The 27,211-nt window shown below is 53.9% G+C and overlaps 1 protein-coding gene across 1 annotated transcript in view; it reads right to left on the reverse strand.

The window, feature by feature from the left end:
- Positions 1-13,414: 13,414 nt before the first annotated feature.
- Positions 13,415-27,211, reverse strand: part of LOC144265901 (uncharacterized) — a 35,179-nt gene continuing 21,382 nt past the window's right edge. The window contains exons 19-35 of the mRNA XM_077818959.1: positions 26,997-27,209; positions 25,732-25,806; positions 25,330-25,542; positions 24,067-24,141; positions 23,666-23,878; positions 22,419-22,493; positions 22,018-22,230; positions 20,769-20,843; positions 20,368-20,580; positions 19,124-19,198; positions 18,723-18,935; positions 17,460-17,534; positions 17,059-17,271; positions 15,771-15,845; positions 15,370-15,582; positions 14,110-14,184; positions 13,415-13,921 (exon numbers count right to left, since the gene is read on the reverse strand). Coding sequence (XP_077675085.1) covers positions 13,415-13,921; positions 14,110-14,184; positions 15,370-15,582; positions 15,771-15,845; positions 17,059-17,271; positions 17,460-17,534; positions 18,723-18,935; positions 19,124-19,198; positions 20,368-20,580; positions 20,769-20,843; positions 22,018-22,230; positions 22,419-22,493; positions 23,666-23,878; positions 24,067-24,141; positions 25,330-25,542; positions 25,732-25,806; positions 26,997-27,209 — 2,811 coding nt within the window. The remainder of the gene's footprint in view (positions 13,922-14,109; positions 14,185-15,369; positions 15,583-15,770; positions 15,846-17,058; positions 17,272-17,459; positions 17,535-18,722; positions 18,936-19,123; positions 19,199-20,367; positions 20,581-20,768; positions 20,844-22,017; positions 22,231-22,418; positions 22,494-23,665; positions 23,879-24,066; positions 24,142-25,329; positions 25,543-25,731; positions 25,807-26,996; positions 27,210-27,211) is intronic.

The following is a 27,211-nucleotide window of genomic DNA, read 5'->3' on the forward strand; positions in this document are numbered from 1 at the left end:
TGTCTCCAATCTCCATTTAACTCAAACACTTACTAAACAGTGGGGAGAAGAGATGTCCTTGTGAAAGGTTCCACGTGCCTCAGTCTCTCTGGGGCAGGAATCGTTTTGCTGTTCGGGGTTTATACAGTATCTAGCACAATGGGGTGCCGGTCTGTGTTTGGGGTGCCCAGGCACTACCATAATAAAGCCAACAAATAAAAAAAGGTCCCCCAAACCAGTGAAGACCACAGGCATGTGTTTTTGGTTAAAGAAGCAGAGTTGCATGGCTATAGAGAGATATTCAGGCTTTCATTCTGCATCGTGTGTGAGCCCTACAGATTGGCAGAGGCCCCATGCACATTGTTAAGCAATGAGTAAGGACTGAAGAAGGCAGTTCAAGGCAAAACTTGTTCATGGGCTGTATATTTCTTTCATTTCACCTGGGTCTGCGTGCGTGTATTTGCGTATACATGCGCAGCTGGGGGGCATGGAAAGCTGTCAATACAGCCAAACCAGCCAATCATTTACCTGCCAAGACACTGTAATGAGCCAGCTCAGCATGAGTGAGGGCCAGCGGGTGAGGGGAGAGCGACGCATTTCCGAGTCGCGCCTCGGTTTCCCTGGAAAGTGCACCCACCCATGATGCGGGGAGGGGGCACGGCGAGGCCCGAGAATGCAGGATTTCTGACTAACAGCTCGGGGATTGCACGTGGAGCGTTAAGGGCAAATTCCACAACCGCCGAGGCCAAGAACAGAACCGTTTGTTGGGGTCGCTGAGATCAGCCGACATCAGTGGGGTCACTCCAGATTTGCCCCGGGGTCACTAAGATCAGCGCACACACAATGTGGGCCCTGATCTCTGTAGGAGCCAGCTCCCAGCCCTCATAGCTCACAGTCTAAATAGATAAGACAGACCCAGAGTGGGGAGAGGAAACTGAGGCACAGAGTGATTCAGTGACTTGCCCACGGTCACACAGGGAGCTGGGAGGTGAACCCAGGAGTCCTGGAATCCCTCCCCAAGCCTTAAACACAACAGCACTCCCTTGCTGTCCAACACTCAGCCTGGCTGATGTGTCTTTGAGGCCGGTGTGGAATAATTGGATTCCACAGGTTCTCAGACTTCCTTTCACAAATTAATTCTCTAGCCCTTACAGCTGTTAGGATGTAGATATTCAGGCCTGTCTGTAAAGGCCTATACATTAAGAATTTAGGTATATGTTTATCATTTAGCTATACTTTAAGAGGTATAAAATAAAGAACCAAAATCACTGTCTGCCGGTGTAAGGGCCTTCTCTCACTGTGACAATCTGAGGCCCTGTTCTTAAGCTAATGTTTTTCTATTTTTGAAGTTTTTTTTGTTGAAGATTTGCAACTTTTAGGCCTGAAATAGACTCCAACGAGAAACTGCAGAACTGGAATTAATTTGCAAACTGGACACCACTAAATGAGGCTTGAATAAAGACTGGGAGTGGCTGGGTCATTACACAAACTGAAAACTATTTCCCTGTGCTAATTTTCCCCTACTGTTACTCACACCTTCTTGTCAATTGTTGGAAATGGGCCACCCTGATTATCACTACAAAAGTTTTTTTTCTCCTGCTGATAATAGCCCACCTTAATTGATTACTCTTGTTAGAATTGGTATGGCAACCCCCATTTTTTCATGTTCTCTGTATCTAATCTATCTATCTATATATATCTTCCTACTGTATTTTCCACTGCATGCATCTGATGAAGTGGGTTTAGCCCATGAATACATATGCCCAAATACATTCGTTAGTCTCTAAGGTGCCACAAGGATTCCTTGTTCTTTTTGCTGATACAGACGAACATGGCTACCCCTCTGAAACCTGTCCTCATTTCTGTATGTTTTATCTTTATGGCCCCCACTTTTCTGTTGTTAATCTGTCTGGTTCTCTAATTGTTTCTGTCTGCTGTATAATTAATTTTGCTAGGCGTAAGTTAATTAGGGTAGTGGGATATAACTGATTAGAGAATTATGTTACAATATGTTAGGATTGGTTAGATAGATTTCAATAAAATGATTGGTTAAGGTATAGCTGAGAATATTATTATATAAATTAGGGGCAAACAGGAAGTAAGTTGGGATTTGAAAATAAGGAAAAAGGAACTTGAATTTAAGCTTGCTGGAAGTTCACCCCAATAAACGTTGAACTGTTTGCACCTTTGGACTTCGGGTATTGTTGCTCTCTGTTCATGTGAGAAGGACCAGGGAAGTGGGAGGGGTTTGCAGCCCCCAACAGCTGGTGCCACTGACCCTGGGCACCCCCCCAGCACTGCACCCCGCCCCGTGCCCCGCCAGTGGGCCCCCCTCCCAAGATTTAATCACAGGTATTTTTAGTATAAGTCATGGACAGGTCACGGGTTGTGAATTTTTGTTTCTTGCCTGTGACCTGTCCATGACTTTTGTGAAAAATACCCGTGACTAAATCGGAGACTTAATTATCACTGTTCTTTGGCTAGTCATGTCAGAGGGGGTGTGAATGGAGCTGCTGTGGGAGAGGCAGTGGGAGGATTCGCCCCTACAGTTAAATTGGCGTTAACTCTGCAGCCCAATGAGGATGCTTGAATTCGATATTGTTATTAGCTATTTGTATTAGGGTACTGCTAAGATTGGGACCCCATTGTGCCGGGCACTGCACAGATCCCGACTGAGATCAGGACCCGCTTTGTGCCAGGCCTTTCACAGACCCCCAGCTGAGATTGGGGGCCCATCGTGCCGGGCACTGCACAGACCCCGACTGAGATCAGGACCCGCTTTGTGCCAGGCCTTTCACAGAGCCCCAGCTGAGATTGGGGGCCCATCGTGCCGGGCACTGCACAGACCCCGACTGAGATCAGGACCCGCTTTCTGCCAGGCCTTTCACAGACCCCCAGCTGAGATTGGGGGCCCATCGTGCCGGGAACTGCACAGACCCCGACTGAGATCAGGACCCGCTTTGTGCCAGGCCTTTCACAGATCCCCAGCTGAGATTGGGGGCCCATCGTGCCGGGCACTGCACAGACCCCGACTGAGATCAGGACCTGCATTGTGCCAGGCTTTTCACAGACCCCCCAACTGAGATTGGGGGCCCATCGTGCCGGGCCTGAACAGACCCCAGAGATCAGGGCACGAGCGCACTTGCTCTGCCCCCCTGTATAGCCCGGGGCAGAGAATTCCCCCGGCTCCCCCAACTCTGGGACCAGGAATGGGCGTTTGGCTGCTCCACCAAGACAGCCACACTGGAGGGGGCCATCCAGGGGACCCCACCCTGCCTGGAGGGAGAGGGGAGGGTTCGGCCCATGGGGGAGCAGGCCGACAGTGGCCAGAGGAGGGAAGGGAGGTGAAGGGAGGACAGGGAGGGGCAAGACAAAGGAGCCAACCAAGCCTGCTCCTAGCATTGGACTCCCTTCCCCCTCCCCCTGGGTTACCCTCTTGGGGGGTGAGCTGTGCTGCAGGGGGCTCAGTAGGGGGCGCTGTCTGTTTCCAGTCAGTGCTGATCCCAATGCCCCAGGGCAGCACTAGGGGGCGCTGTGCTGCGGCGAGCAGGCGGGTGGCTCAGTACGGGGTGCTCTCCCCTGGACATCAGTGCTGGTCCCGGGGTGGAGCTATGGGGTTCTGTGCTCATAGACGTTAAGGCCTGAAGGGACCATCATGATCATCTAGTCTGACCTCCTGCACATTGTGGGGCACAGACCCACCCACGCCTGTAACAGACCCCGAACCTCTGGCTGAGTTACTGGAATCCTCAGATCATGATTTAAAGACTTCAAGTTACAGAGAACCCACCATTTAAACTAGTTAAAACCTGCAAATGACCCGGACCCCAAGCTGCAGGGGAAGGCAACCCCCCACCCCCGGTCTCTGCCAATCTGACCTGGGGGAAAATTCCTTCCTGACCCCAAATATGATGATCAGTTTAACCCTGAGCATGTGGGCAAGACCCACCAGCCATACACCTGGGAAAGAATTCAGTATGACCTGTTGTAGTCTCCCCTTTAACCAGCTCCTTGTCTACCATTCAATTCTCAAATTAATCCCCATCTTCTCCAATTTAACTAATAATTTCCCATGTGGATCTATAAGAAATGCCTTACTGACAGCCAGGTAGGTTAGGTCTACCACATTTCCTTTGTCTAAGATATCAGTTATCATCTCAAAGAAAGAGATAAGGTTGGTCTGGCATCACCTGCCTTTTGTAAAACCATGTTGTATTTTATCCCAATTACCATTTACATTTATCTCATTAATTACTCTCTTTCAAAATTTGTTCCATGACCTTGCATACAATTGAGGTCAAACTAATGGGCCTCTAATTTCCTGGATCACTTTTTTTCCCTTTGTTAAAAATCGGTACTAATACATTAGCAATCCCCCAGTCATAGGGGACAACCTCTCAGTTTACAGATTCATTGAAAATCCTTGCTATTGACTTGCAATTTCATGTGCCAGTTCCTTTAATATTCTTGGCTTCAGATTATCTGGGGGGCCCCGATTTAGTCCCATTAAACTATTTCCTTGCTGAACCATCCCCTCTTCCATTCCTTGTAGACTTTCTGCTTTCTTGTAATAACCTGTTTGAGAAGCTGTCTCATCCAGTTTGGTCTGCAACCCTTCCCTAGGAATTTTTCCCATTGCTTGGGATGCAGGTTTCAGAGAGCTTCTGCAACTTCGATTTAAATTCCAAGCCTCCTCCACATTCAGATCCTTGAGTTCTTTGGTTCAGTCCATTTCCCTAACTAATTCCCTTTATTTTGTTAATGTTTGCCCTTTGGAAATCAAGTTGTAGATGTATTTTATCCTTCTATTTAGGCTACACTGAATTAGCTCATGATCACTCAAACCAAGGTTGTCCCGTACAATCAGATCTTCAGGAACAGTATCCCTGATAATGTCACAGCAAACCTGGTGGCTGAACTTTGTGACTTTGTCCTCACCCATAGCTATTTCACATTTGGGGACAATGTATACCTTCAAATCAGCGGCACTGCTATGGGTACCCGCATGGCCCCACAGTACACCAACATTTTTATGGCTGACTTAGAACAACGCTTCCTCAGCTCTCGTCCCCTAATGCCCCTACTCTACTTGCGCTACATTGATGACATCTTCATCATCTGGACCCAGGGAAAAGAAGCCCTTGAGGAATTCCACCATGATTTCAACAATTTCCATCCCACCATCAACCTCAGCCTGGACCAGTCCACACAAGAGATCCACTTCCTGGACACTACGGTGCTCATATGCGATGGTCACATAAACACCACCCTGTACCGGAAACCTACTGACCGCTATTCCTACCTACATGCCTCCAGCTTTCACCCTGACCACAACACACGATCCATCGTCTACAGCCAAGCTCTGCGATACAACCGCATTTGCTCCAACCCCTCAGACAGAGACAAACACCTACAAGATCTCTATCAAGCATTCTTACAACTACAATACCCACCTGCTGAAGTGAAGAAACAGATGGACAGAGCCAGAAGAGTTCCCAGAAGTCACCTACTACAGGACAGGCCTAACAAAGAAAATAACAGAACGCCACTCGCCGTCACCTTCAGCCCCCAACTAAAACCTCTCCAATGCATCATCAAGGATCTACAACCTATCCTGAAGGACGACCCATCACTCTCACAGACCTTGGGAGACAGGCCAGTCCTTGCTTACAGACAGCCCCCCAGCCTGAAGCAAATACTCACCAGGAACCACACACCACACAACAGAACCACTAACCCAGGAACTTATCCTTGCAACAAAGCCCGTTGCCAACTGTGTCCACATATCTATTCAGGGGACACCATCAAAGGGCCTAATCACATCAGCCACACTATCAGAGGCTCGTTCACTTGCACATCTACCAATGTGATCTATGCCATCATGTGCCAGCAATGCCCCTCTGCCTTGTACATTGGCCAAACCGGACAGTCTCTACGTAAAAGAATAAATGGACACAAATCAGACATCAAGAATTATAGCATTCAAAAACCAGTCGGAGAACACTTCCATCTCTCTGGTCACTCGATTACAGACCTAAAAGTGGCAATTCTTCAACAAAAAAACTTCAAAAACAGACTCCGAGAGACTGCTGAGTTGGAATTAATTTGCAAACTGGATACAATTAACTTAGACTTGAATAAAAGCTGGGAGTGGATGGGTCATTGCACAAAGTAAAACTATTTCCCCGTGTTTATTCCCCCCCCCCCGCCCCGCCCCACTGTTCCTCAGACATTCTTGTCAACTGCTGGAAATGGTCCACCTTGATTATCACTACAAAAGGTCCCCACCCGCCCCCGCTCTCCTGCTGGTAATAGCTCACCTTACCTGATCACTCTCCTTACAGTGTGTATGGTAACACCCATTGTTTCATGTTCTCTGTGTATATAAATCTCCCCACTGTATTTTCCACTGAATGCATCCGATGACGTGAGCTGTAGCTCACGAAGGCTTAAGCTCAAATAAATTTGTTAGTCTCTAAGGTGCCACAAGTCCTCCTTTTCTTTTTAAAGAAAACTTAGTTTGATAGTATCCTGTCAGGCAAGAAATCACTTATCAATGGTTGTGGTTGTGAAACCCGCATTTCTGTATTGTTTTATCTTTATGGCCCCCACTTTTCTATTGTTAATCTGTCTGGTTCTCTAATTATTTCTGTCTGATGTATAATTAATTTCGCTAGGGGTGAGTTAATTAGGGTAGTGGATATAATTAGCTAGAGAATTATGTTACAATATGTTAGGATTGGTTAGTTAAATTTCTGTAAAATGATTGGATAAGGTATCGCTGAGGATATTACTATATAAACTGGGGTCAAACAGGAAGTGGGGGAAAGGGAAATTAGAATCATGTTTGCTAAGGGGGTGGGGAACAGGAACAGGGAATAGGGAACAGGGACACAGGCAAGGCTCTGCGGCGTCAGAGATGGGAAGGGATCACAGGGGAACAGACTCTATCGGTGTATAGAGATAAGCCCGACTGGTGTAAGGGCTTCAGAATATGTTTGCTTGGAAACTAACCCCACTAAACATCGCATTGTCTGCGCTTCGGACTTCTGGTCTTTTGCTGCTTGCTGTCTGCGTGACAAGAACCAGGGAAGTGGGAGGGTTGAGGGAAAGCCCTCGAACATCTTCTCTGAGTTTCCTCACTCCTCACCAAAACCAAATCTCAAATGGCATCCCCTCTTGTTGGCTCAGCGACTATTTGGTGAAGAAATCTATCATCTATCACATCCAGGATTGCCTGGGCCCTACTAGCACTTGTCCTCCAATCTATATCTGGGAAGTTAAAGTCTCCCAAAATCACACAACTCCCAGGAGTGTTTATTTTATGGAAAACATCAAAGAGGTCTCTATCCATATTCAAATCAGATCCTGGGGGTCTGTAGCAGACCCCAGCACTAACCCAGGGGAGACTCTGGTAGCTTTGTTCCTCAAAGTGATTTGGACCCACACAGACTCTGTTTTATCCATTCTCTGACTTCTCATTTCTTTACAGTCTATATCGTTAATCTACAATGTTACTCCACCATCTTGGTCTTTAGTTCCATCTTTCCTGAACAGCACATGCCCTTCAATACCCGCACGCCGGTCATGTTTACGAGTCTATCGTGGTTCTCTTATCCCTACAATATCTGGTTTCACTTCCTGCACCAGTAATTTTTCCTCCTCCAGTTTGTAACCCAGGCTCCCTGCACTGGTGTACAGACACCGTAACTGGGTCCAGTCATTTTACTGCCAGTATCGCTTACCTGACGGTCGTGCCGTTGCTATCTTTCCTCTTCATGTCCATTCTCTCCTTCCTTCTGCTGTTCCTTTCTCCACGGCTGCAGCCTTTCTCACGTGATTTTCCGCCTTCTCAGTGTTAAAATCAGGGAGCGGTGTAGGTGCTCAGTAAAGGGCGCTCTCCCCTGGCAGTCAGGGCTCGCCCTGATGCCCTAGGGGGCGCTGTGCTGCAGGGAGTGTGTGTGTCAGGGGGCTCAGTAGGGGACGCTCTCCCCTGGCAGACAGGGCTGGCCCCATTGCCCCCGTGTGGTGCTAGGGGGCGCTATGCTGCAGGGAGTGCTGCAGGTGCTCAGTAGGGGGCGCTCTCCCCTGGCAGTGACTGCTGGCCCCAATACCCCCATGCGATTCTAGGGGGCGCAGTGCTGCAGGAATTGGGGAAGGGGCTCAGTAGGGGATGCTCTCCCCTGGCAGTCAGGGCTGGCCCCATTGCCCCCGTGCGGGGCTAGGGGGCGTTGTGCTGCAGTGGATGAGTTGAGTGTGGTTTTTGGGGAGTTACAAACAATCTGAAGTTGTTTCTCTGCAAATCCCTTGCTCAGCCCCGGGGACCAAGGCCCATTGGCCTTTGAAATGGTCCTCCAGAGACAGGAGCGACTCATCGCCCTCCTTCTAACAACCCCCGAGCCCGTCTTGGACGAAGTGGCCTCGCTGGGGATAGTCACCGAGGAGGAGTAGGAGGCCTTGGAGACGCTTTTAGAGTCCAGGGAGAGGATCCGAAGGCAGCTGATAAAGATCCAGAGGAAGGGGGAGCGCGGCTGTGAGCAGTTCCTGGAGTGTCTGCAGAGCCTCTTCCCAGAGTTTCCATCAGATTTACAGTCCCCGGCACGCCGTGAGTTGGGGCTTTCTGAGTCATTTCAGTTTTAGCAGGTGTAACGATGCTGCCTTTGGCGGGACACAACTGAGAGTATCAATTCAGGACCAATTGCTTAGAGGAGGGCAGTCACAGCCCAAGTCTAGGTGTCATTTATTATTAAGGCACGCCAAACCATCCAAACAGAGAGGACTTTGGTTTCACCCCACTGGCTAACCATAAGTCACACAAGCTATTTCCTTAGACACTCCAGTTTCCCGGTATTACCACCAGTGCCCCTCTTTATGGGGATGACTGGTTATGAACACCAATGCCCCAGTAAAAGAGAAACGGTTTTCCCGATCCCAAAGGACCAAGCCCCAGACTCAGGTCAAATGATAACTTAGATCTTACCCAAAATGCATGCTTCTAGCCAATTCTTATTAACTGAACTAAAATTTATAAAAAAAGAGAGAGTTGGTTAAAAGATCAATATACGTACAGACTTGAGGTCTATTTCTTGAGGTCCAGATACAGAGCAGAGATGGTGAGTTTGTAGTGGCCAAAAGTTCTTTTAGAAATAGTCCATAGGTTATGGTCCAATGTCCATATTCAGGGTGATTCCAGTCAGTGACTCAATTCTTGTGGCTTAGGGTTTCCCCTTCTTGAAATCCAAAGCAGATCTGAGATGAAGAAGGATCGTGTCCCAGGGTCTTAATACATTTCCAGCAGACTTTCGGCCTGAGAAAACAGTAGGCTTAACTTTTCTTCTCCAAAACATCATGGCAATTAGCACAGGGTGATTTATCCATTAAACAGTTCAGATAGAGGTTACCCCAACCTTCAAAGAGACATAGACAATAACACTGTTTCACTCTTTGAATCAAACCCATAGTAATAGACAAGACTTGTTTGCTTACATCACAAGCCCTGAGCAAACAGCTCCCCTTCTCTCTCTAACAATGCCGGCTTGCATTTCCAAGCTCTATTCATTTACACATCCTCCTAACAAGTCTTTAAAGTTCGGCCATGAGTCATGTCAGTCTGTGAGTTAATTAACTCTTTCTGGCCCTGTCTCACCTTTCAAGGAGATATGATATCGCACTCATAACATCACCGCAGGATTGCGTAAAAGAGACATAACCTGTAGCCAGGAGATATTGCCATGTGGCTGCGTATTGGTGACGGGTTGGACTGATGGCTAGAGCAGAGGGGGCTGGGCGTCAGGACTTCTGGGTTCTAATTTGGCTTTTTCTTTTGTCTCTCCGTGAGGTCTTGAGGAGACCATGTCACCAGGATAATCACAGTGACTTCTCTCGCTTTCTAAACAGCATGTCTGTAACATTCCTTGAAACCTGAGGATTTAGCACCAAATCCCACCCCCCAAATTTTTGTGTCACAGTCCCATGCCTCTGCCTCCCCCACACTCTGCAAAGTAACACCTTCACAATCCTTACACCACAGGATTTCTTTGTCTATTTTTAGTGTTTTCCATCACTACTGAGCTAACTAAAATGCAGGGCAGCAGCCCGCAGCCTCAGGAAAGTGGCTAAGGGCTGAACAGAGCCACATCCCCGTTCTCTCTCACCCAAGGAAGTGTCTGGAATTGCAACAAATTCTGTCAGGTGATGAGGAGAGGGTCTATTTGTTCTCCTTTTGCAGGGTACGTAACTCAGACGAATGATGCAGAGAATCCAGAAGGTGGCATGTTCTCTGAGAAGATAGGAACAGAAAATCCACAAGTTGCTGTAACCTCAGGGAAGAATGCGCTAGAGAATCCAGGAGGTGTCATATCCCTAGAGAAGAATGATCTAGAGAATCCAGAAACCGCTCTACCGCATGAGGAGAATGACCTAGGGAATCCAGAGACAGTCACCCATCCTCAGGAGATATTGATTCATGGAACTCAGAAGATGCCACGTCCTCAGAGAAGAATGATCCAGAGAAGCCAGAAGAACGTGAGAAGCCATAAGCCATGTTGCCCTTAGGGAAGGGACCAGTGACACAAAATTCTGCCACATTGCCACTGAAGAATGGACCAGAAAATCCAGGAATGGCTTTACCTGCAAAGAATGATCCAGAGAGTCCAGGAGGTGCCAGATCCTTAGAGAAAGATGCAGCTGTGGTGTCCTCAGAGAAAGCAGATTTCGAAAGTACAGGATGGGTCTGTAGACTTGCCCTGCAGGGCAATGCTTAAGAAGTACAGTATTTATGGTTGTCCTGCAGTGAGCACAGGATCTGAGGCAGGTTCTCCTCGGGGCTGGATGGAGAGGGACAGAGGGAAAGCTGTGCTAAATTTCAGATGCAGGAAGGGTCTAGTTCCCATGTGTTTGGACCCCTTGCAAGAACAGAACATGTTTGTGGCTGCATGGACCTAAATGGAAACGATTGCTCTGAACGGGGGGAGGGGGGAGGGAAGTGCTCCTGCTAATCCATGTAGCTCCATGATGCCAGGTCAACTCAACCACAAACCCCACTTCACACCTTGAACTCAATTTCAGCAGCTCCAGCTACAAGCTTGGTTCCTCCTCTATCATTTCAGCAGGAGCTAAGGTAGGACTCCAGGTAGTCTGGAGTTCTCGACGGGGTTCATGAGACAAAGTCTATGGTCTAGATTGATAGGCTACTATCTTCCATTGATATGAGCCTAAGAGACTTTCACATGTATTTCTTTCTAGGGTCTGGAAATATCCCCAGGCATGGAGAAGGACAGATGGCTGCAGTAAAAGGGAAAGTTGAGGTAAGGTCTATTCTCAGAGCCCACTGACATCTCATGGACAACTTGGGTAGCTATTCTCTTTATCAATGAGGATGGAAGGGAAGGAATATGCTCTAGTGAGATAGAGCAGGGCAGGGGAGGAGGGGACAGCTGAGAGCCAGGACTCCTGAGTTCTCTCCCTAGCTCTGGAAGGGGAGTGGGGTCTTGTATGTTAGTTAGAGGAGTGGGGGGTAGGGGGGACTGAGAATCTTGGCTTCTGGGTTCTACTCCTGTCTCTGGTTGGTTTTGAAATCTAGCTACATGTTGTAAGTTCTTTCTATCTGATCCCATAAATCCCATCTATCTATCTATCTATCTATCTATCTATCTATCTATCTATCTATCTATCTATCTATCCCCATACACCACCACCCCTCTCTAATCTACCCCTTTGCATACAGAATTTCCCAGTGTTCAGGGCTGGGGCAGACCCTTGCTCAGGGTGTGCATGTGTGATGCTTCCTCCCGATTATGTGTCCCCTGCAGCCCGGGGCTCCTGATCCGAACACCCTGCCCTGGGGCATTGGTACCTTTTGCATTCTGGACCACCTTCCGTCCAAACCAGGCCCCTACCTTCCTGCCCACATCTTCCTGAAACTTTGTAACTCATTTGTATGTATCTATGATTACCTGCTTTAACTTTGTAGCTAACTCTCTTATTTAATAAATCTTGAGACAGTTTATTATAGGATTGGCTAAAAGTGTTGTCTGTGGTGTGAGATCTACGGTGCAATTGACCTGGGGTAGGTGACGGGTCCTTTAGGACGGGAGTAACCTGAATTTTGCTGTGATCTTTGGTGTAAGGGACCATCTGTCACAAAGGCAGGCTCACCTGGGTGACCAGATAGATCGGGGTGCCCGAGGGACTGTCTGGGACTCCATGTTAAGGCTGTTAAAGAGCCTGACGAGTTTACACTTGATACTGGGTCGGTGAAATCTAAGTCGAGGACTCGTCGCCATTTGGGGGTTTGTGCCCTGATACTCACCAGTCTGCCCTGAGGTTGGTACTCTTTGAGCCACTGTAGGACAGTTTGACAGGGACATGGGGCCTTTCCCCTCTAGGGGGTGCTGGCTACAGGCCAGGGGACTGGCTGGCTCAGGGGGGCAGGCAGGGAATGGGGCTCACCATTGCTAGGAGAGTCCTGTTTCTCTTCCTTTAACCCTCCGGCCTGATCTCTGCTCGGGGAAAAGGTGTGTGAGTGACCCGTTTGACAAGCCGTGTGCAGACGTTCAGACCCCAGCTATGTGAATTACACGCACAATTGTCCTGTCCTCACTTGGACGATAACATGGGTCAGTTCACATGAATTCAAACTCCCCCTTTCTTCCCCACATGAACACACAGATGCTGCGATCCTCCCTCCTCCCAGCTGATGGAAATATTTCACCTGAGTCTTTTTGTCACCAAAAAATGAGTTTTCATCACAAAACATGTTTTTGTTTGTGGGAAAACCGTTGTTTTTGATGTGCCTTTTTGCTGGGAAAATGTAGCTTTCATTGGGAGAATAAACTGAAAAATGTTAGAAGGGGACTTGGGGGTTTTCTAACTTCCCTCCTCCCTTTGTATCATTTTTCAAATAAGTGGGGAAATGAGGGAAACCCCCTCCAAAATTGTCCCCTCGACACACACAGTTCTTCAGGGGAGGAGAAAACGTTAAAAAAAACCAGCAACCACCAAATGCAAAATATGAGAATCAGTTTTACTCACACATGTTGAAAATAAAAACCAATGAAACTTGTGACTGAGGGATGGAGGGGCCAGCTCAGAGCACGGGATTCAGGGCAGGGTTATTTATCGACTGACATTGATGGGGTCAGGGCAGGATTCTGATCTCCGTGACCCCGCTGTAAATCAATCGATCTCTGTGTCCTTTTGATATCTGGCTACCTGGTGTAAGTTCTTTCTGTCTGATTCCATAACTCTATCTATGTATCCCCATACACCCCCTCTATCTATCTATCTATCTATCTATCTATCTATCTATCCCCATAAACCCCATCTATCTATCTATCTATCTATCTATCTATCTATCTCCTTGCATACAGAGGTTCCCAGTGCTGATGGCTGGGACAGAGTCTTGCTCAGGGTGGGGTGTGATGGCTCCTTCCCACTAGGACCCCCCCGGTGGCAGCAGGGCTACCTGATCTGAGCTCCCTGCCCCGCCCTCGTCCTGCTGCCCTGCAGTGTTGCTGCCTGTCTTGTTCCGGCCGAACTTCTGTTCTAACCAGGCCCCCAAACCTCCCGCAATCAGGCCACCGCCCCCCGCCCCGACCGCGATGGCCACTACTTCCCCCACAGCCAGCGCACCAGCAGCCACGCCCACGCCAATGCCCACCCCGGCAGCTGCGCCCGCAACAGCCAGGCCACCCCCCACGATGTACACGGCCTTCAATATGGACTTCTTTTTAAAGCGCTGCCTGTAGGTTGACAGGAACTGGGTCGTCTGCTCGTCTAGCCCCTGCTTCAGCTCCTCCAGGGCAGCCTGTTTCTGGGGATCCTCGCCCCACAGCTCCCCCCGGCAGCGCTCCTGCAGGTCCCAGCGTTTCCCCTCCAGGCGATGCCGCATCTCCAGGGGCTTCACACTCAGGCAGCGGCTCCTGCTCTGGTGGTCATGGTCCTGCCCGGAGCGGGGAGAGATCGGCCATTCGGAACGGGCACTGGCGTTATCCAGCCGCATTGGGTGCCGCTGCCTCACACACCCACAGCCCCCTCCACCCCGACCCACAGCCCCCTGCTATCCCATCCCGGCTCCCCCCAGCTCAGCCGGTGCCCCTTATCCCCGACCCACAGCCCCACTGCGCTCACCTGCTCCTGCACAAATTGTTCATATTCCTGCCTGGCAGCTTCTACTGCTCTGCTGTTTGCCTCCATCACAGCCCCCTGTGGGGGGAGAGGGGACAGGGCGGTGGTTGGGATGGGACCATCTCTGAACTCAGAGCCCCCCTCCCCGACACTCACCACCTTCTCCCCATTCCTACAGGACTCTGCTCGCTGTGGTCGCCTTCCCACTGGCCCCCCAACTCCCCACATTTCCCCAGAGCCAGGGGACAGCCATGACCACATTGTCACTGCCCCAGTGGATAGGGCTGGTTCTCCGGCTGGATCCCTGGGGGTCCCCTTATGTCCCAGGGCTTGGGGGCAGGGAGCCCCCATCAGGACATTTGGGGGACCTGTTGCGGTGACCCCTCCTGGCCTAGTGCGATTGGCCAATGGCAGGTGGACCTGGGGTGAGAATGAACAGAAAACAGGTGGATTGGGATTTGGGGGGTTTCTAACCTCCCTCACCCCTTTCTATTGTTTTCAACTCAGTGGGGAAATGAGGGGAAATCACCCCGAAATTGTCCCCTCTACACACACACTGTATCAGCGGAAGAGAAAATATTTTAAAAAACCCGCAAAGTATGAGAATCAATTTTTCTCCCACTTGTTGAAAATGAAAAACAATGAAACTTGTGACTGAGGGATGCAAGAGCCGGCTCGGAGCACAGGATTCAGGGCAGGGTTATTTATCGACTCACGTCGATGGGGTCAGGGCTGGATTCTGATCTCCATGACCCTGCTGTAAATCAGACAACCTGTGTCCTCTTGAAATCTAGCTACCATTGTAAGATGTTTTCATCTATTCCCATAACAAACTTATCTATCTACCTATCGACCAACCTATCTATCTCCTTGCATACAGAGGTTCCCAGTGCTGAGGGCTGGGACAGTCTCAGGGTGGGGTGTGATGGTTCCTTCCCACTATGCCCCCCCCGCCCCCGCAGCAGGGTCTGCTGATCAGAACATCCTGCCCCGCTCTCCCACTCGTCCCCCTGCCCTGGGGGGCTGGTGCCTGTCATATTCTGGGCTGTCTTCCGTCCAAACCCAGCCCCCAGACACCTGCCCTCAGCCCCCCCGATCCGGCCAAACCCCCCCACCCCAACCCCAATGGCCACTGCTTCCTCCATCGCCATCACAGCCACAGCTACACCCGCACCCTCGCCCGCCCTGATCCCCGCGCTCCCCACGGCCAGGACGTCCCCTGCCCCACCCCACGGCCAGGCCCAACCACTCGGCCTTCTTCACTTGAAAGCGCTCCCTGTAGGTTGACAGGAACGGGGTCGTCTGCTCGTCCAGCCCCTGCTTCAGCTCCTCCAGGGCAGCCTGTTTCTGGGGATCCTCGACCAGCAGCTCCCTCCGGCAGCGCTCCAGCAGCTCCTGGCGTTTCTCCTCCAGGCATTCCTCCATCTCTGCAGGCTCCACATTCAGGCAGCTGCTCGTGCTCTGGTGGTCACGGTCCTGCCGGGAGGGAGGAAAGGTCGGCCATTTGGGACGGGCACGAGTGTTACCCAGCCACAGGGGGCGCCGCCACCTCACACACCTGCAGACCCCTCACTGCCGACCCTCAGTCCAGTCTGCTACCCCTCCCTCTCCCCCCAGCTCAGCCGGTGCCTCTTATCCCCGACCCACAGCCCCTCTGCGCTCACCTGCTTCTGCACAAATTGTTCATATTCCGACCTTGTGGATTCTACTGCTCTGCTGTTTGCCTCCATCACAGCCCTCTGCAGGGGGAGAGAGCACAGGGTGGTGGTTGGGATGGGACCATCTCTGAACTCAGAGCCCCCCTTCCCCACACTCACCACCTTCTCCCCATTCCTACAGGACCCTGCTCGCTGTGGTCGCCTTCCCCCTGGCCCCCCAACTCCCCACATTTCCCCAGAGCCAGGGGACAGCCATGGCCACATTGTCACTGCCCCAGTGGATAGGGCTGGTTCTCCAGCTGGATCCCTTGGGGGTCCCCTTATGTCCCAGGGGTTGGGGGCAGGGAGCCCTGATCAGGACATTTGGGGGACCTGTTGTGGTGACCCCTCCTGGGCTAGTGCGATTGGCCAATGGCAGGTGCACCTGGGGTGAGAATGAACAGAAAACAGGTGGATTGGGATTTGGGGGTTTCTAACCTCCCAAAACCCTTTGGATTGTTTTCAAATCAGTGGGGAAATGAGGGGTAACGCCCCAAAATTGTCCCCGCGACACATGCACTGTATCAGGGGAGGAGGAAATCTTTAAAACAAACACAAAATGTGAAAATAGGTTTTCCTCCCACTGGTTGGGAATGAAAACTAACGAAACTTGAGACTGAGGGATGCAGGGGCCGGCTCGGAGCACAGGATCCGGGGCCGGGTTATTTATCGACTCACATCGATGGGGTCAGGGCTGGATTCTGATCTCCATGACCCCGCTGTAAATCAGTCAAGCTGTGTCCTCTTCAAATCTAGCTACTAGTTGTAAGATGTTTTCATCTATTCCCATAAACACACCTATCTATCTATCTATTCTCATGCACCCCTATCATCTATCTATCTATCTATCCATCCCCTTGCATACAGAGGTTCCCAGTGCCGAGAGCTGGGACAATCTCAGGGTGGGGTGTGATGGTTCCTTTCGAATATGTCCCTCCGTCCCCCGCCCCGCAGCAGGGTCTCCTGATCAGAACATCCTGCCCCGCTCTCCCACTCGTCCCCCTGCCCTGGGGGGCTGTTGCCTGTCATATTCTGGGCTGTCTTCCGTCCAAACCCAGCCCCCAGACACCTGCCCACAGTCCCCCACATCCGGCCAAAGCCCCAAACCCCAACCCCATTGGCCACTGCTTCCTCCATCGCCATCACAGGCACAGCTACACCAGCACCCTCGCCCGCCCTGATCCCCGCGCTCCCCACGGCCAGGACGTCCCCTGCCCCACCCCACGGCCAGGCCCAACCACTCGGCCTTCTTCACTTTAAAGCGCTCCCTGTAGGTTGACAGGAATGGGATCGTCTGCTCGTCCAGCCCCTGCTTCAGCTCCTCCAGGGCAGCCTGTTTCTCGGGATCCTCGCCCCGCAGCTTCCCCCAGCAGCGCTCCAGCAGCTCCCGGCATTTCCCCAACAGGCGTTGCTGCATCTCCAGGGGCTTCACACTCAGGCAGCTGCTCCTGCTCTGGTGGTCACGGTCCTGCCGGGAGCGGGGAGAGATCGGCCATTCGGGACGGGCACGAGCGTTACCCAGCCACAGGGGGCGTCACCACCTCACACACCTGCAGCCCCCCCAGCCCCCACCCGCAGACCCCTGCTATCCCAGCCCTGCTCCCCCCAGCTCTGACGGTGCCCCTTATCCCCGACCCACAGCCCCTCTGCGCTCACCTGCTTCTGCACAAATTGTTCATATTCCTGCCTGGCGGCTTCTACTGCTTTTCTGTTTGCCTCCATTACAGCCCCCTGTGGGGGGAGAGGGGACAGGGCGGTGGTTGGGATGGGACCATCTCTGAACTCAGAGCCCCCCTCCCCGACACTCACCACCTTCTCCCCATTCCTACAGGACCCTGCTCGCTGTGGTCGCCTTCCCACTGGCCCCCCAACTCCCCACATTTCCCTAGAGCCAGGGGACAGCCATGGCCACATTGTCACTGCCCCAGTGGATAGGGGTGGTTCTCCGGCTGGATCCCTTGGGGGTCCCCTTATGTCCCAGGGGTTGGGGGCAGGGAGCCCCGATCAGGACATTTGCGGGACCTGTTGCGGTGACCCCTCCTGGCCTAGTGCGATTGGCCAATGGCAGGTGGACCTGGGGTGAGAAGGAACAGAAAACAGGTGGATTGGGATTTGGGGGGTTTCTAACCTCCTTCACAACCTTTGTATTGTTTTCAACTCAGTGGGGAAATGAGGGGAAATCACCCCGAAATAGTCCCCTCTACACACACACTGTATCAGGGGAGGAGAAAATATTTTAAAAAACCCGCAAAATATGAGAATCAATTTTTCTCCCACTTGTTGAAAATGAAAAACAATGAAACTTGTGACTGAGGGATGCAAGAGCCGGCTCAGAGCACAGGATTCAGGGCAGGGTTATTTATCGACTCACGTCGATGGGGTCAGGGCTGGATTCTGATCTCCGTGACCCCGCTGTAAATCAGTCAAGCTGCGTCCTCTTGAAATCTAGCTACCATTGTAAGATGTTTTCATCTATTCCCATAAACAAACCTATCTATCTACCTATCGACCAACCTATCTATCTCCTTGCATACAGGGGTTCCCAGTGCTGAGGGCTGGGACAGTCTCAGGGTGGGGTGTGATGGTTCCTTCCCACTATGCCCCCCCCGCCCCCGCAGCAGGGTCTGCTGATCAGAACATCCTGCCCCGCTCTCCCACTCGTCCCCCTGCCCTGGGGGGCTGGTGCCTGTCATATTCTGGGCTCTCTTCCGTCCAAACTCAGCCCCCAGCCACCTGCCCACAGCCCCCCCGATCTGGCCAAAGCCCCCCACCCCAACCCCATTGGCCACTGCTTCCTCCATCGCCATCACAGCCACAGCTACACCCGCACCCTCGCCCGCCCTGATCCCCGCGCTCCCCACGGCCAGGACGTCCCCTGCCCCACCCCACGGCCAGGCCCAACCACTCGGCCTTCTTCACTTTAAAGCGCTCCCTGTAGGTTGACAGGAATGGGGTCGTCTGCTCGTCCAGCCCCTGCTTCAGCTCCTCCATGGCAGCCTGTTTCTGGGGATCCTCGCCCCATAGCTCCCCACAGCAGCGCTCCAGCAGCTCCTGGCGTTTCTCCTCCAGGCGTTGCCGCATCTCCAGGGGCTTCACACTCAGGCAGCTGCTCCTGCTCTGGTGGTCACGGTCCTGCCCGGAGCGGGGAGAGATCGGCCATTCGGGACGGGCACGAGCGTTACCCAGCCACAGGGGGCGTCACCACCTCACACACCTGCAGCCCCCCCAGCCCCCACCCGCAGACCCCTGCTAGCCCAGCCCTGCTCCCCCCAGCTCTGCCGGTGCCCCTTATCCCCGACCCACAGCCCCTCTGCGCTCACCTGCTTCTGCACAAATTGTTCATATTCCTGCCTGGCGGCTTCTACTGCTCTGCTGTTTGCCTCCATCACAGCCCCCTGTGGGGGGAGAGGGGACAGGGCGGTGGTTGGGATGGGACCATCTCTGAACTCAGAGCCCCCCTCCCCGACACTCACCACCTTCTCCCCATTCCTACAGGACTCTGCTCGCTGTGGTCGCCTTCCCACTGGCCCCCCAACTCCCCACATTTCCCCAGAACAGGGAAAAGCCATGGCCACATTGTCACTACCCCAGTAGACAGGGCTGGTTCTCCGGCTGGATCCCTTGGGGGTCCCCTTATGTCCCAGGGGTTGGGGGCAGGGAGCCCCGATCAGGACATTTGGGGGACCTGTTGCGGTGACCCCTCCTGGCCTAGTGCGATTAGCCAATGGCAGGTGGACCTGGGGTGAGAATGAACAGAAAACAGGTGGATTTGGATTTGGGGGGTTTCTAACCTCCCTCAGCCCTTTCTATTGTTTTCAACTCAGTGGGGAAATGAGGGGAAATCACCCTGAAATAGTCCCCTCTACACACACACTGTATCAGGGGAAGAGAAAATATTTTAAAAATCCCGCAAAATATGAGAATCAATTTTTCTCCCACTTGTTGAAAATGAAAAACAATGAAACTTGTGACTGAGGGATGCAAGAGCCGGCTCGGAGCACAGGATTCAGGGCAGGGTTATTTATCGACTCACGTCGATGGGGTCAGGGCTGGATTCTGATCTCCATGACCCCGCTGTAAATCAGTGAAGCTGCATCCTCTTGAAATCTAGCTAATAGTTGTAAGATGTTTTCATCTATCTATCCTCATCCTCCCCTATCCATCCATCCCCTTGCATACAGAGGTTCCCAGTGCTGAGGGCTGGGACAGTCTCAGGGTGGGGTGTGATGGTTCCTTCCCACTATGCCCCCCCCACCCCCGCAGCAGGGTCTGCTGATCAGAACATCCTGCCCCGCTCTCCCACTCGTCCCCCTGCCCTGGGGGGCTGGTGCCTGTCATATTCTGGGCTGTCTTCCGTCCAAACCCAGCCCCCAGACACCTGCCCACAGCCCCCCCGATCCGGCCAAAGCCCCCCACCCCAACCCCATTGGCCACTGCTTCCTCCATCGCCATCACAGCCACAGCTACACCCGCACCCTCGCCCGCCCTGATCCCCGCGCTCCCCACGGCCAGGACGTCCCCTGCCCCACCCCACGGCCAGGCCCAACCACTCGGCCTTCTTCACTTTAAAGCGCTCCCTGTAGGATGACAGGAACGGGGTCATCTGCTCGTCCAGCCCCTGCTTCAGCTCCTCCAGGGCAGCCTGTTTCTGGGGATCCTCGCCCCACAGCTCCCCCCGGCAGCGCTCCAGCAGCTCCTGTCGTTTCCCCTCCAGGCGTTGCTGCATCTCCTGGGGCTTCACCCTCAGGCAGCTGCTCCTTCTCTCGTGGTCACGGTCCTGCCCGGAGCGGGGAGAGATCGGCCATTCGGGACGGGCACGAGCGTTACCCAGCCACAGGGGGCACCACCACCTCACACACCTGCAGCCTCTTCAGCCCCCACCCGCAGCCCCCTGCTATCCCAGCCCTGCTCCCCACAGCTCTGACGGTGCCCCTTATCCCCGACCCACAGCCCCTCTGCGCTCACCTGCTTCTGCATAAATTGTTCATATTCCTGCCTGGCGGCTTCTACTGCTCTGCTGTTTGCCTCCATCACAGCCCCCTGTGGGGGGAGAGGGGACAGGGTGGTGGTTGGGATGGGACCATCTCTGAACTCAGAGCCCCCCTCCCCCACACTCACCACCTTCTCCCCATTGCTACAGGACCCTGCTCGCTGTGGTCGCCTTCCCACTGGCCCCCCAACTCCCCACATTTCCCCAGAGCCAGCGGACATCCATGGCCACATTGTCACTACCCCAGTGGAGAGGGCTGGTTCTCCGGCTGGATCCCTTGGGGGTCCCCTTATGACCCAGGGATTGGGGGCAGGGAGCCCCAATCAGGACATTTGGGGGACCTGTTGCGGTGACCCCTCCTGGGCTAGTGCGATTGGCCAATGGCAGGTGGACCTGGGGTGAGAATGAACAGAAAACAGGTGGATTTGGATTTGGGGGGTTTCTAACCTCCCTCACCCCTTTCTATTGTTTTCAACTCAGTGGGGAAATGAGGGGAAATCACCCCGAAATAGTCCCCTCTACACACACACTGTATCAGGGGAAGAGAAAGTATTTTAAAAATCCCGCAAAATATGAGAATCAATTTTTCTCCCACTTGTTGAAAATGAAAAACAATGAAACTTGTGACTGAGGGATGCAAGAGCCGGCTCGGAGCACAGGATTCAGGGCAGGGTTATTTATCGACTCACGTCGATGGGGTCAGGGCTGGATTCTGATCTCCGTGACCCCTCTGTAAATCAGTCAAGCTGCGTCCTCTTGAAATCTAGCTAATAGTTGTAAGATGTTTTCATCTATCTATCCTCATCCTCCCCTATCCATCCATCCCCTTGCATACAGAGGTTCCCAGTGCTGAGGGCTGGGACAGTCTCAGGGTGGGGTGTGATGGTTCCTTTCCACTATGTCCCCCCATCCCCCTCCCGCAGCAGGGTCTCCTGATCAGAACATCCTGCCCCGCTCTCCCACTCGTCCCCCTGCCCTGGGGGGCTGTTGCCTGTCATATTCTGGGCTGTCTTCCGTCCAAACCCAGCCCCCAGACACCTGCCCACAGCCCCCCCGATCCGGCCAAAGCCCCCCACCCCAACCCCATTGGCCACTGCTTCCTCCATCGTCATCACAGCCACAGCTACACCCGCACCCTCGCCCGCCCTGATCCCCGCGCTCCCCACGGCCAGGACGTCCCCTGCCCCACCCCACGGCCAGGCCCAACCACTCGGCCTTCTTCACTTTAAAGCGCTCCCTGTAGGTTGACAGGAACTGGGTCGTCTGCTCGTCCAGCCCCTGCTTCAGCTCCTCCAGGGCAGCCTGTTTCTGGGGATCCTCGCCCCATAGCTCCCCCCGGCAGCGCTCCAGCAGCTCCCGGCGTTTCTCCTCCAGGCGTTGCTGCATCTCTGCAGGCTCCACATTCAGGCAGCTGCTCCTGCTCTGGTGGTCACGGTCCTGCCGGGAGCGGGGAGAGATCGGCCATTCGGGACGGGCACGAGCGTTACCCAGCCACAGGGGGCGCCGCCGCCTCACACACCTGCAGCCCCCCCAGCCCCCACCCGCAGACCCCTGCTAGCCCAGCCCTGCTCCCCCCAGCTCTGCCGGTGCCCCTTATCCCCGACCCACAGCCCCTCTGCGCTCACCTGCTTCTGCACAAATTGTTCATATTCCTGCCTGGCGGCTTCTACTGCTCTGCTGTTTGCCTCCATCACAGCCCCCTGTGGGGGGAGAGGGGACAGGGTGGTGGTTGGGATGGGACCATCTCTGAACTCAGAGCCCCCCTCCCCGACACTCACCACCTTCTCCCCATTCCTACAGGACCCTGCTCGCTGTGGTCGCCTTCCCACTGGCCCCCCAACTCCCCACATTTCCCTAGAGCCAGGGGACAGCCATGGCCACATTGTCACTACCCCAGTGGATACAGCTGGTTCTCCGGCTGGATCCCTTGGGGGTCCCCTTATGTCCCAGGGGTTGGGGGCAGGGAGCCCCGATCAGGACATTTGGGGGACCTGTTGCGGTGACCCCTCCTGGCCTAGTGCGATTGGCCAATGGCAGGTGGACCTGGGGTGAGAAGGAACAGAAAACAGGTGGATTTGGATTTGGGGGGTTTCTAACCTCCCTCACAACCTTTGTATTGTTTTCAAATCAGTGGGGAAATGAGGGGAAATCACCCTGAAATAGTCCCCTCTACACACACACTGTATCAGGGGAAGAGAAAGTATTTTAAAAATCCCGCAAAATATGAGAATCAATTTTTCTCCCACTTGTTGAAAATGAAAAACAATGAAACTTGTGACTGAGGGATGCAAGAGCCGGCTCGGAGCACAGGATTCAGGGCAGGGTTATTTATCGACTCACGTCGATGGGGTCAGGGCTGGATTCTGATCTCCATGACCCCGCTGTAAATCAGTGAAGCTGCATCCTCTTGAAATCTAGCTAATAGTTGTAAGATGTTTTCATCTATCTATCCTCATCCTCCCCTATCCATCCATCCCCTTGCATACAGAGGTTCCCAGTGCTGAGGGCTGGGACAGTCTCAGGGTGGGGTGTGATGGTTCCTTCCCACTATGCCCCACCCCGCCCCCGCAGCAGGGTCTCCTGATCAGAACATCCTGCCCCGCTCTCCCACTCGTCCCCCTGCCCTGGGGGGCTGGTGCCTGTCATATTCTGGGCTGTCTTTCGTCCAAACCCAGCCCCCAGACACCTGCCCACAGCCCCCCCGATCTGGCCAAACCCCCCCACCCCAACCCCAATGGCCACTGCTTCCTCCATCGTCATCACAGCCACAGCTACACCCGCACCCTCGCCCGCCCTGATCCCCGCGCTCCCCACGGCCAGGACGTCCCCTGCCCCACCCCACGGCCAGGCCCAACCACTCGGCCTTCTTCACTTTAAAGCGCTCCCTGTAGGATGACAGGAATGGGGTCGTCTGCTCGTCCAGCCCCTGCTTCAGCTCCTCCAGGGCAGCCTGTTTCTGGGGATCCTCGCCCCACAGCTCCCCCCGGCAGCGCTCCAGCAGCTCCTGGCGTTTCCCCTCCAGGCGTTGCTGCATCTCTGCAGGCTCCACATTCAGGCAGCTGCTCCTTCTCTCGTGGTCACGGTCCTGCCCGGAGCGGGGAGAGATCGGCCATTCGGGACGGGCACGAGCGTTACCCAGCCACAGGGGGCACCACCACCTCACACACCTGCAGCCTCTTCAGCCCCCACCCGCAGCCCCCTGCTATCCCAGCCCTGCTCCCCACAGCTCTGACGGTGCCCCTTATCCCCGACTCACAGCCCCTCTGCGCTCACCTGCTTCTGCATAAATTGTTCATGTTCCTCCCTGACGGCTTTTACTGCTCTGCTGTTTGCCTCCATCACAGCCATCTGCGGGGGGAGAGGGGACAGGGTGGTGGTTGGGATGGGACCATCTCTGAACTCAGAGCCCCCCTCCCCCACACTCACCACCTTCTCCCCATTGCTACAGGACCCTGCTCGCTGTGGTCGCCTTCCCACTGGCCCCCCAACTCCCCACATTTCCCCAGAACCAGGGGACAGCCATGGCCACATTGTCACTACCCCAGTGGATAGGGCTGGTTCTCTGGCTGGATCCCTTGGGGGTCCCCTTATGACCCAGGGATTGGGGGCAGGGAGCCCCAATCAGGACATTTGGGGGACCTGTTGCGGTGACCCCTCCTGGGCTAGTGCGATTGGCCAATGGCAGGTGGACCTGGGGTGAGAATGAACAGAAAACAGGTGGATTTGGATTTGGGGGGTTTCTAACCTCCCTCACCCCTTTCTATTGTTTTCAACTCAGTGGGGAAATGAGGGGAAATCACCCCGAAATAGTCCCCTCTACACACACCCTGCATCAGGGGAGGAGAAAATATTTTAAAAAACCCGCAAAATATGAGAATCAATTTTTCTCCCACTTGTTGAAAATGAAAAACAATGAAACTTGTGACTGAGGGATGCAAGAGCCGGCTCGGAGCACAGGATTCAGGGCAGGGTTATTTATCGACTCACGTCGATGGGGTCAGGGCTGGATTCTGATCTCCATGACCCCGCTGTAAATCAGTCAAGCTGTGTCCTCTTGAAATCTAGCTACCATTGTAAGATGTTTTCATCTATTCCCATAAACAAACTTATCTATCTACCTATCGACCAATGTATCTGTTCCCTTGCATACAGAGGTTCCCAGTGCTGAGGGCTGGGACAGTCTCAGGGTGGGGTGTGATGGTTCCTTCCCACTATGCCCCGTCCCCCTCCCGCAGCAGGGTCTGCTGATCAGAACATCCTGCCCCGCTCTCCCACTCGTCCCCCTGCGCTGGGGGGCTGGTGCCTGTCATATTCTGGGCTCTCTTCCGTCCAAACCCAGCCCCCAGACACCTGCCCACAGCCCCCCTGATCCGGCCAAAGCCCCCCACCCCAACCCCAATGGGCACTGCTTCCTCCATCGCCATCACAGCCACAGCTACACCCGCACCCTCGCCCGCCCTGATCCCCGCGCTCCCCACGGCCAGGACGTCCCCTGCCCCACCCCACGGCCAGGCCCAACCACTCGGCCTTCTTCACTTTAAAGCGCTCCCTGTAGGTTGACAGGAATGGGGTCGTCTGCTCGTCCAGCCCCTGCTTCAGCTCCTCCAGGGCAGCCTGTTTCTCGGGATCCTCGCCCCGCAGCTTCCCCCAGCAGCTCTCCAGCAGCTCCTGGCGTTTCCCCTCCAGGCGATGCCGCATCTCCAGGGGCTTCACACTCAGGCAGCTGCTCCTGCTCTGGTGGTCACGGTCCTGCCGGGAGCGGGGAGAGATCGGCCATTCGGGACGGGCACGAGCGTTACCCAGCCACAGGGGGGCGCCACCACCTCACACACCTGCAGCCCCTTCAGCCCCCACCCGCAGCCCCCTGCTAGCCCAGCCCTGCTCCCCCCAGCTCTGACGGTGCCCCTTATCCCCGACCCACAGCCCCTCTGCGCTCACCTGCTTCTGCATAAATTGTTCATGTTCCTCCCTGACGGCTTTTACTGCTCTGCTGTTTGCCTCCATCACAGCCATCTGTGGGGGGAGAGGGGACAGGGCGGTGGTTGGGATGGGACCATCTCTGAACTCAGAGCCCCCCTCCCCCGCACTCACCACCTTCTCCCCATTCCTACAGGACCCTGCTCGCTGTGGTCGCCTTCCCACTGGCCCCCCAACTCCCCACATTTCCCCAGAGCCAGGGGACAGCCATGGCCACATTGTCACTGCCCCAGTGGATAGGGATGGTTCTCCGGCTGGATCCCGGGGGGTCCCCTTATCTCCCAGGGGTTGGGGGCAGGAAGCCCCGATTAGGACTTTGGGGGAGCTGTTGCGGTGACCCCTCCTGGGCTAGTGCGATTAGCCAATGGCAGGTGGACCTGGGGTGAGAATGAACAGAAAACAGGTGGATTGGGATTTGGGGGGTTTCTAATCTCCCTCACCCCTTTCTATTGTTTTCAACTCAGTGGGGAAATGAAGGGAAATCACCCCGAAATTGTCCCCTCTACACACACACTGTATCAGGGGAAGAGAAAATATTTTAAAAAACCCGCAAAATATGAGAATCAATTTTTCTCCCACTTGTTGAAAATGAAAAACAATGAAACTTGTGACTGAGGGATGCAAGAGCCGGCTCGGAGCACAGGATTCAGGGCAGGGCTATTTATCGACTCACGTCGATGGGGTCAGGGCTGGATTCTGATCTCCATGATCCCGCTGTAAATCAGACAACCTGTGTCCTCTTGAAATCTAGCTACCAGTTGTAAGATGTTTTCATCTATTCCCATAAACAAACTTATCTATCTACCTATCGACCAACCTATCTATCCCCTTGCATACAGAGGTTCCCAGTGCTGAGGGCTGGGACAGTCTCAGGGTGGGGTGTGATGGTTCCTTTCCACTATGTCCCCCCGTCCCCCTCCCGCAGCAGGGTCTGCTGATCAGAACATCCTGCCCCGCTCTCCCACTCGTCCCCCTGCCCTGGGGGGCTGGTGCCTGTCATATTCTGGGCTGTCTTCCGTCCAAACCCAGCCCCCAGACACCTGCCCTCAGCCCCCCCAATCTGGCCAAAGCCCCCCACCCCAACCCCAATGGCCACTGCTTCCTCCATCGCCATCACAGCCACAGCTACACCCGCACCCTCGCCCGCCCTGATCCCCGCGCTCCCCACGGCCAGGACGTCCCCTGCCCCACCCCACGGCCAGGCCCAACCACTCGGCCTTCTTCACTTGAAAGCACTGCTCGTAGGTTAACAGGAACTGGGTCGTCTGCTCGTCCAGCCCCTGCTTCAGCTCCTCCAGGGCAGCCTGTTTCTGGGGATCCTCGCCCCGCAGCTTCCCCCAGCAGCGCTCCAGCAGCTCCTGTCGTTTCCCCTCCAGGCGTTGCTGCATCTCCAGGGGCTTCACACTCAGGCAGCTGCTCGTGCTCTGGTGGTCACGGTCCT

Source organism: Eretmochelys imbricata, chromosome 6, assembly GCF_965152235.1.
Source record: "Eretmochelys imbricata isolate rEreImb1 chromosome 6, rEreImb1.hap1, whole genome shotgun sequence".
NCBI lineage: Eukaryota > Metazoa > Chordata > Testudines > Cheloniidae > Eretmochelys > Eretmochelys imbricata.